At 35.1% G+C, this 10,484-nt stretch overlaps 1 protein-coding gene across 1 annotated transcript in view; it reads right to left on the reverse strand.

Annotated features, from left to right (window-relative positions):
• Window positions 1-8,293, reverse strand: part of NBN (nibrin) — a 43,365-nt gene extending 35,072 nt beyond the window's left edge. The window contains exons 1-5 of the mRNA XM_068525437.1: window positions 8,214-8,293; window positions 6,226-6,356; window positions 4,931-5,079; window positions 4,318-4,477; window positions 1,454-1,557 (exon numbers count right to left, since the gene is read on the reverse strand). Coding sequence (XP_068381538.1) covers window positions 1,454-1,557; window positions 4,318-4,477; window positions 4,931-5,079; window positions 6,226-6,356; window positions 8,214-8,250 — 581 coding nt within the window. The 5' untranslated portion in view covers window positions 8,251-8,293. The remainder of the gene's footprint in view (window positions 1-1,453; window positions 1,558-4,317; window positions 4,478-4,930; window positions 5,080-6,225; window positions 6,357-8,213) is intronic.
• Between the last annotated feature and the right edge of the window lie 2,191 nt (window positions 8,294-10,484).

A 10,484-nucleotide genomic window follows, 5' to 3' on the forward strand; every position in this document is an offset into this window, starting at 1 on the left:
GCTTCAGGGAAAAATGTAATTCTGTTGAAATACTGTGTAAGTTGGTAGTAAGTGAAGTTTCTAGAGGAGAGACCAGTGCTTTCATTTTCTCACAGGGGTCTAGGACTCAAAAAAGTTTAAGAATCATCTATTTTAAAATCTCAGGAATTCCCTGGTGGTCCAATGGTTAGGACTCTGCGTTTTCACTGCCAAGGGCCCAGGTTCAATCCCTGGTCAGGGAACTCAGATCCCTCAAGCCGCTTGGTGTGGCCAAAAAATAAATAAAATAAAATCTGAAGATCTCTTTCCAGAAGAAAGCATATTTTCTGTTAACCAGATTATAAAATACAAGAAACCTCCCAAATGAAAATTAAAAACAAAGAGAAAAATCTGATATTCAGTTACTTTTAAAAGCAGATACATATTATCAGGTATAAATAGTTCCTAAAAATATCTGCACTGGGCAAATTAGCTTATAATAGCTAGTAATATTTTTAAATTGGTAATAAAATACTTAGCTTGAATAGGTAATACTTAACCTAAATTGGGTAATAAAATACTTAATTTGCATAGAATTTTAGATTTTTAAAACCTCCTCAAATCTATTATGCCATATAGACTATAAGCTACTGACATACATTTTAAGCAAGCATGTTCTTATGCTGACTAAAAACACCCACCGTTTTATAGTCACCAGTACTTTAACCATGCAATCTGAAAAGAAAAATCACAAATATCTTCCTCCTCAACCATAGCTTATATTACTGCAAACATTACTAATACAATACATACAGTGGATAGATCCTTTAGTCTGGTGGTTCACAAATTTAGCAGAGCATCCAAAAAATTAAATAAATAATCAAGCTACTATGAATCTTCCCAGATATTGCAATTAGCTACATTTCTTTTAATAAGCACCTATTATGATGCCAGGCAATACGCTCAGACTTTATGTATACCACTAGATAAGATGAATAATAATTATACTAATACTAATAATACTAAATACTTAAACACTCAGCAGGACAGGTATTAGTCTCATTTTTCAAAGGAGGTAACTGACACTTAGAAGAAATCAGCTCAATTCCCAAGGCCACAGCGCTGTTAATATTCTGGCCCAGGACTCTGAGGCTCCACAACAGGGACGCTGCACCACACAATTCCTGGTGTCCTGCATGCATGATGCCCAGCATTGTCATGTGTGCTCTACTGATTTCACCTCTATGTTATTACTGTCCTTCAACATTTTCCTTTAAATATTGGCACATATGTAACATTTGTTTCACGGAGATAAGGAACAATCACAAAGAACTGGGAAACTTTCTTCACATACTGACAAGACAACTTCATTAATAATACTGAACTGTAACATTACATCCTGAAACAGTCAATAAAGAGGGAATTAACCTAAATAAAACCAGTGCTATCATATTTTGTATGTCATATTTTATTATATTTAAAATACGCAATATACCTTTCAATTTCTGGAGGCTGTTTCTTGGACTGAACTGTTTTAAGAAATTCAGTAAAATATTCTGGTTTTACAATCGGACGCCCACAAATGAGTGCACATATTGTCTAAAAAGAAGAAAACATGTGAATACATATACTCATACCCTAGCTGTTTTAAAGATGTAAGTTATAGACTACAAAGAGGCTGTTCTATTCTGTTTTTCCTCCTGTCTCTCTATATTTATAAAGGAGACACAATCTATAAAATAGAAGTCAGTATTGGTCACTGCCTAGTTTTAGTATAAAAATCCCTGTATTATCACTTGATTATTAGAAGCTACCAATTACAATACGGGGTGGGGGACAGATTGGGAGTTTGGGATTGACATATACACAATGCTATATTTAAAGTAGATAACCAACGAGGACCTACTGTATAGCACAGGGGACTCTGCTTGACATTCTGTAATAACCTAAATGGGAAAAGAATTTGAAAAAGAATAGATACATGTGTATGTATAACTGAATCAATCACTTTGCTGTACACCGGAAACTAACAAGGTTGCTAATCAACTATACTCCAATATAAAATAAAAATTAAAAATAAACAAACTGTGGTAACTACAATTCATGTAAGTCAGACCTTGCAAAGCAAAGGCCTATATACTAAAATAGCAATAAGATTGTTGAAATAACAAATAAATGTAACATACAGGCAAGTATCAATAAACAATAAACAATCATTATTAAAGGTGAAAAAAAAAGAAGCTACCAATTACAATATTAATTTAAAAACTGCTTGGGGAGGGCAGAACAACATAACATAAAACACAAGTCAATTTAAAAATGTATACCATTTTAAAAACATTAAAATGTACATCTTAGAATTAAGGAAATGTAACATCTGCCCTAGAGAAGACAATAACAAGAGATAAACATGAGAGAGTTCTTTCAGCTTAATTGCCTTTCAAACTGATTTTAATTATGGAATAAAGTGTTTTTAAGAAAGTAAATAAAGGAATAACTCTTTAGTGTTGGACAAAAGCTGAAAATAAGTATATACAGATGGAGTGGGGGAAGAAACTTCAACTAGCAAGTGAATTAAACTATAAGCCTCAAATACAATGTATCCATAAAATTTGAGACAGGTTAAAAAATACCATCACTGACAATGAAAATAAGATTCAGCATAATTCTAGGAAATAATCCAACTAAAGAATTGGTAAGAATGCTTCTAATAAACATGGGAAATTACCTAAATGTGAGCAAGCAATTTAGGGTATCTCTCAAGAGTGGAATCTGAAAGTTATGAACCTCAAATATGAATGAAATAATTGACTCCTTGCATGAAGCAGTAATGTGCAATTCAACACTGGACTGAGTAAACTCCAATACATGTGATCCTGGGCAAAGGATTCAATTGCTCCATGCCTCAGTTTCCTCTTCAGAAAATAAAAACTGAACTGAATGCTCTTTAGGTTACCTTTTGGTTCTAACATTCAACGATTTCAAAAACATAAACTAACCTGTATTTTTGGAAAATTTACTAAAAAAATAATATAATGACAAAATATTTTTTGCACACGATTGATCAGAAATATTGAAAAAGGAGTATTGCTCTGCAAGCCTTTGTTGGTATATATACAGTACTCTCTAATATCCAGGGACTGGGTGGCCATTAGCATCCTAGTCACTGGAATACAGTGTACTATGGTAAATGGATGCTAGTTTCCAGGTCTGTCACAGACTCAGTAAAATATCTTTCAAGACCATCTAACTGCCTTTGCTCTTATTTCAAACCCACCAAGCAATGGCATGATTACCTATTCCATTTCTCAGGTACCTTGGTATCTTCAAGGGGACCAAGTTGGAGTCTACATGTAAATATTCTGGTCACTATAAAGATACATCCCTACTATAAACTGATAAATGGACATTTTGAATTATGAATCTATTATCTGGGTTTATTAGCATAAATTACTATTCAGGAGGCTAATCACTCTGCTGAATTTATAAATCAATTTCATAAACTAACAAAGATGAAACAATCTTTGATCCAAGTTTAACATGAGGTTCAACCTGAACAGTAAGCCTTTCTCTATGACACCTATTTAGGTATAAGACACATATTCTAATTTAATTAATTATATATTAAAGGATTTTTGTATCATCGAATAAAGGAATCTAAATATCTGTTGCTTTTCACTATAGATATTAACCTAAAACAATCTCACATATCTATAGTCAACTTGCTGAAGGAGACGAATCACCTCCCAATATCATTCTTCAATTAGTTTTGGATTAACCAAATCTGAAGAAGATGCAAAGTCTGAAAACATACCAAAATATATCACTGCTTTGACAAATAACATATATCTACATATCTCTAGATTGTGACAATACATTAAGGTAATATTGTAAGAACCTAAAGTCTTTGTGATTAGGGTCTAAAGCCAAATAAGAACTAAATAAAAGAGCATGAAACCATGAGATGGTATCAGAGACTGGAGGAAGGAAAGACATGAGCTGCTAACTTTGAAGATTGGCAGTTGATCTCTAATTGCTTTGCTTTTAGACTGAAAACACAAACTACACGCTGTAATAACTTCTTGGTGAAAGGATAATATAAATCATTTAAATGCTAAATCAATATCTGAAATATAATTTCATGTGCTTTTGCTTGCCCCAGATAATAAACAGTGTTTCTGAAAAACCATTCTAGCCTATATGGTAGATATGGGGTTGGTTGGCATATATACATCTACAACTAACAGTTCTGATAGTTTTAAAGCAAGTGACTTTTAAAACATCCGTGTACAGTGGGTAAAGGAATAAACTTAAATTCAGAGAACTTACTTTAACATAATAACAAGGCATTCAACTTACTTTAATGGTAACTTTAACTGATACCATGACAAGGTGAGTACATTCCTCTGTCCAATTGTTTACAGTAAGTCCTCCAAGTTGCAATACAGCTTGACTTAAAGCAGTTTTCCCAGAGACATCTAAACAAGAAGAGCACGCAACCAAAGGTTCATACTCTACTCTGTAAATGAGAATAAGTTACATAAAGTTATCATAGTTATAGAGATGGCAACTTATGGTACTTTAAACTTTAAGTTCACAGCATATGCTGTTATTTTGATTTTTACGTATTACTAAACTTTCTATCTTATGAAATTATCACTTCCTAAGTCTTAAGTCACAATTAAGAAAAAAACAATGATCAAAGTTTAACATTATACTTTGACCTATGCAGAATCAAACAAAAGTAGTTCCCATCAAGGTTCTTAGGGCCCACTCAAACTCTCATTCACTCTTTTCACTATCTATGATTAATAAAAGGCACTAACCACGTGTGGTGCAAAGTTCACTACTGTCCTAAGTAGGAACTAAATAGACTGGTTCCAATTCATTATCCATAAATATCCTTTTCCTTTAGAATCTGATTGGTGCAAAATAAAGCTGTCCATTTTAATATCAATTTAAAAATTCTTACTTGAATTTACTTTCAAACACTCCAAAGGTAACTCTATCCCCTGTCTTCAGAATTCGGGAAAGGCCATTCTGCATTTTTTCCTCATTAACAAAGGTACCATACTTAGAATTATCTTTTATTGTCAATACAGGGATTTCATCTGTTTGACTCTGAAAAAAAAAAAAATCAATAAATAATTCAAAGTCTCTTACCACTCAGTAAATACTATTCCTAAGGGGAAAGGTTTCAAAACAAAAGGTTGATAACTTCTGGAATAGGTGATACGTGGCTAACCTCCCAACACAGTAGGCAATACAGTTATTGTTTTGGTTGCATGCAAAGAATGATCACTCAACTAGCAATTAAGAGAAAAATGTCAATTCCAGAATCACTCCTCTTAGAACATACATTTTCTTTATTTTTGTAAGTCAGTGGAGATTTTCCTGACCCCTAACAATTTGAGAACTGTTTGCTTTTGTACAGTCTGTTCATCTATAAAATGACAGCTTCATTCCTAAGGTTTCTTTTTTTTTAAATTATCAAAATCACATAGTAAAAATCAGTCCAATGCAAAAAGGCTAGAGTGTCTGACTTGCACTAACAATTTTATTTTTTTCTTTAGGATTTTCAACAATGTTTTTCTATACCTAAAAGAATACACACACAAAACCTAAATATTACTGAACAGATCCAGCATTTGCCAACATGCAGTCTTTGCTCAAAATAATGGCTTTTCTTTCTTAATTACCACCAGCATTACCATTAGCACAGCTATTTGTGCTTTTACAACCTACCTTTATTATTAAAACAACCAACACACCAAAACAAACTCAAAGCCATTCAAACAAGCTGTGGGGCATATACAACAGCTGTTTTCCCTAGTAAAGCAAATCGATTTCCCTTGTGAAAACCTAAGATATACGGGAAACACCAGTGTTCATATGGCTGCATTAACTCATTAAAGCAGGAGTCATGATGGTCCATTCACTGCTCTATTCCCAGGCTTTGGCACAGTGATTGACACACAGTAAGCACTCAATAAATGTTCAAGTAAATAAATATAAATATGTTCTACTTCCCCTGAGTTTCTAAATCACTAAAACAAATAGTAAAATACTGAAACAGAAACTTTAAATCTTAAATAAACAAATATCACCAGTACCACTGCCCAAACGTCCTTAATTTTGTTAACATTTAAAGAAAACTAACAGCTTTATAAAAAGTCTCCCAAATTCTCTCTTACATATACACCAAGGTAAACTTTTGTGATTTCAATCCTCTTACTGTCAGCTAGTGAAATAAAATTAGTAACTTACCAGGTTAGTTACAGAAAAGTTAGCAGTTAATACAGCGTGATTTCGGCTGATTGATTGATCATCTTCAATTAGAATGCCACAGTTTTTCCTTCCAACAATGTACTCAACACCAGCCAAAAGTCTGTATGGTTCTAGGAGAATTTTTTTAAAAAGTAAATTAACAGGTACGCACATACATAAACATGTATTTACGATATAGATAGGGCAAATATTTAAACATTTTTATTTTGCTATTTAAATGCTAATAATCAACTTTACGTAAATCAAACTTGTGTTTTCCAGTAAAGCCTCACTGAAGGAGGCAAAACTAAACAGATAGAAAGCTCTACCATTTTTCTAACAGGAAAACAATTTTGTCAATGCTTGCCCAAATTAACTTATAATTTAATGCATTACCAAATAAAATCACAACACTATGTTTGGAGCTTGATAAACGAATTCAAAATTCCATCAGGAAAATATAATGTGAAAAACTGTCCAGAAAAATGTGAATATTATGGGAACTTCCTCTACCAGGTGGTAAAATATGCCACAAAGCGAAAGCAGTTAAAAAGTATGGTATTGGATCAAGAGTAAAAAATATAGATCAATGCAAGAAAAGTCCAGACCAGATTCAAGTGCATAATTTGGGGATTTTTTTTTTTTTTTTTATGTTAAAGGTAGCTTTTAGAACAACGTGAAAAGGTTATTAGTTTAAAAAAATTTTGGAAATCACAAATTGTTGGAGGAACAGCATGTACGTTGAAGACTTGTAGAGTTTAGTCTGGTACCACTGGAGTGGTAGAGTGATTAGGGCAAATAAACTAGACAAGTAGAAAGGAGTCCAGGTAAACCTTGACCAGACCTGGATTATATTTTATTAATCAGATTCTTAACCTAGAGTGGACTCTTTCAACGAAAAACTTTTGTGTTGGTTTCCCTACATTTTTCCTAGAAGGATGGCACCCCATAGCTTCCATCAGATTCCGAAAAGAGTTCAAGATCCCCCAAAAGTTAAGAATGCCACCCACTGGCGCTAGGGGCATTTTTCTTCTGCTACCTCCTTAAAGGAACTCAAAGAGCCAGCCACAGGCTACAACTGTTTCTGGAAACTGTTCCTACTGTGTTCCACCTTGCAATGCTCCAAGTCCACAGTGAAACTTGATCTTTGAGTCTCCATAATATTTTTTAGTATCTACAGTATTTTTACAGTATTTATTTTCCTTACCATTAGTTTGGCCCTCTCCATACTTCCTTACACTGTCAATCCATTTAGCCTCTACGTAGATCTTTTTTTCAATCATAATGTAAACTTCCGGAGGGCAAGGCCAATCATAGGCTACAACTGCTTATCTAATCAACTAATAAGTGCTTACATATATTAGGCAACCAATTTACATGCAATTACCATTTTCCTTTGCTAGAAATGCAGGAAAAAAAAACTTTTTCAGTTGTGATGACAAAACGGAAAAAGGCTCCGAAACAAAACCCAAATTATGCTTTCCTGTAGTTGCCATTTACACAAGTCATCTCCGTGGCTCCTCACAAAAATAAACAATGCGCTCAAGACAGAGTCATCGAGTCTTCCAGACTGTTAACTTATTCTGGGTGTTTCCTCAAAAGCTTAAAACGCTAGGTGTTGTAACATATACCCGGTCAAGACTCAATCCGGAAGACCATTTAAGTCCGGGTCAGAGCTAGTCCCGCCAGAGGAGTTGGTCCCAACCACGGAGAACTTGGCGGTAGACCGGGCGGAAAGGACCCGGCGGTCACTGAACGGCCCAGTGTCCCATGCCTCCTCCCCCCGTCAGACCAAAGCCTGGTTCGCAAGCACTGCGCACCCGCCGAGAAAGACCACGCGGTCCCCACACAACAAATGCGCGGCTTCCGCACCAGCTTTCGCAGCCTCCCAGGGCGAGAAGGGACCGGAAGTAACGATCCGCAAACCCTGTGCCCACCGCATCCGCTCCCGGGAAATCGGTCCCCGGACATCTCCCTACCGCCCTTACCTCGGGCAGGGCCCGCAGCTGGGAGCAACTTCCACATGGCCTGGAACACTAGGGTCTGGCCGATGTGCGGCAGCGTAACCGCGGCTGACCGACGTGCGCGGCCGCAGCGCCAGCGATTGGCGCGGACTCCGGGACGTGCGCGCTCCCGGAAGCCACACCTGCCTAAGAAGCGGAGGGATAGACAGAAGTGCGGCGTTGGTGCCTGGTCGCCACCCTGTGGTTAGGAAAGGAATAGCGCAATGTGTATTGAAATGTGCTGTCTTAAAAGGATCCCATTTTAAGGAGTTCAACGAATACAAGATTATCGATTTTTTTTCTGATTGTGAATGGAAATGATTTTAAAAATCAGCTTCAAAGCAACGTAAGGAAACTTTCTAATTAAAGATATTAACGTAGTGACCAGTTACATATCTCCATGCATTTGCAATTGCTTAAATTGCGGTCATTCCTTCGTATGGATCCTAATGATTGTGATAATTATGGTGAAGATAAGTATTTCACTCCAATTATTTTTACTCTTCTCCAAGCTCAAATAAAGTTCTCCTAATTTCTCTGTTTCATAATGTTGCACTTTCATCTAATCAGTAGCTAAGTACTGGGGAGTTTATCCGTCCTTTCCATTTCTACTTGTACCGAGCTGGTGCAAGCTCTTCTCAATGCTATAGTAGCTTCCTAATCCTTCACCACCCACCTCCTGCACTAATCCATTCTACAGTCTACACACTACAAAGTAAACACCCTAGAGTACACTTCTGATCACATAATTTTTGGTTTTCAAAAGCATTCTGAAATGAGAAGGAAAAAAGATGTCACTTTAAAAGGCTGGTTTATGAAAGGCTCTGTTATGAACATAGATGCAAAAATCCTATACACAAAATTAGTGAATTGAATCAGGTGGTATATAAAAAGGATAATCATGACTAAGTGGGACTCATTCCAGAAATAGAAGGGTGGGTGTTAACTGGGGGGAAAAAATAAATGTAATTCATCAGAATAACAGGAAAAAGGGAGCAAAATAATGATCATCTTGGTAGCTGCGGTAAAATCATTTGTTAAAATTCCACATTCATTCATTTATTCTCAGCAAAATTGGAATGAAGGGAACATTCTTGATCAGATAAAAGGCATCTACCAAATAACTGCTGCTTACATTATACTTAAGGTAAATTATTTCATGTTTCCCCCTGACATCAGGAATGAAATAAGGACATATTTGCTCTTACCACTTATTTTAAACATTGTTTTGGATGTTCTAAGCAATGAAAAAGGGAAAAAGAAAAGGCATATGGATTGGAAGGGAAGAAATAACAGTCATTATTCACAAATAACATGATCATGTACATTGAAAATCTAAAAGAATTGAAAAGTATATTTAATAAGGTCACTGAACACAATGTCTAAAAAATTCAGTTGTATACCTTTATTCCAGAAAATAAATAGAATGTGACACTTAAATAACTAATTATAGTAGCACCAACAGTCATCAAATACCTTATAAGAAATCTATCAAAAGATGTGATACAAAACATTATTGACTACAAAAAACTACTGACAGAAATTAAAATAAGTTCTAATAAATTCAGGATAATATACCATGTTCGTGGATTGTTAAGATGTCATTTCTCACAAAATTGATCTTTCAATTCAGTGAAAAATGAATATTAAAATGTCCCAATTTTTTGAGTGGAAATTGATAAGCAGTTTCTAAAATCTATATGGAAATGCAAAGGCTGAGAATAGCCAAGGAAATTTTGAAGAAGAATAAAGCTGGAGTGCTTACAACTACCAAGTATCAGGATGTATTTATAAAGTTATATTGTCAGTGTTCTGTTGACACAAGGATAAAAAATAGGCAAATGTGTCAAAATAGACCTAACCCATGTTAGGTCAACCATGTTGATCTGCATATGTAATTTGCTTTTTCAAAAGTGATATTACAGAGCAATGGAAGAAAGTTCTTCTTTTTTCAGTAAATGGTCCTAGGGATATTAGTTAACACTACAAAAGAAATGAAGACTGACCCCATACTTCACACACATACAAACTTTCAAATATACAAAACAGTATTGTTAGCTATAGTTATGTTGTACATCACAACTGGAAATTTCTATATTGTTTCTTATTTACTATCTTGCCTGTGCAATTTCAGAGGCTCCCCATTGGCCTTTCCCACTTCGATAGCTCTTATTCCATAGGCCAAAGAACTGTACTAATGTGGGTGCTTTACTAACTACCAAATATGTCCTTTTCAATTATATATTTGGGAACTGT

Source organism: Eschrichtius robustus, chromosome 17 (assembly GCF_028021215.1).
Source record: "Eschrichtius robustus isolate mEscRob2 chromosome 17, mEscRob2.pri, whole genome shotgun sequence".
Lineage (NCBI taxonomy): Eukaryota > Metazoa > Chordata > Mammalia > Artiodactyla > Eschrichtiidae > Eschrichtius > Eschrichtius robustus.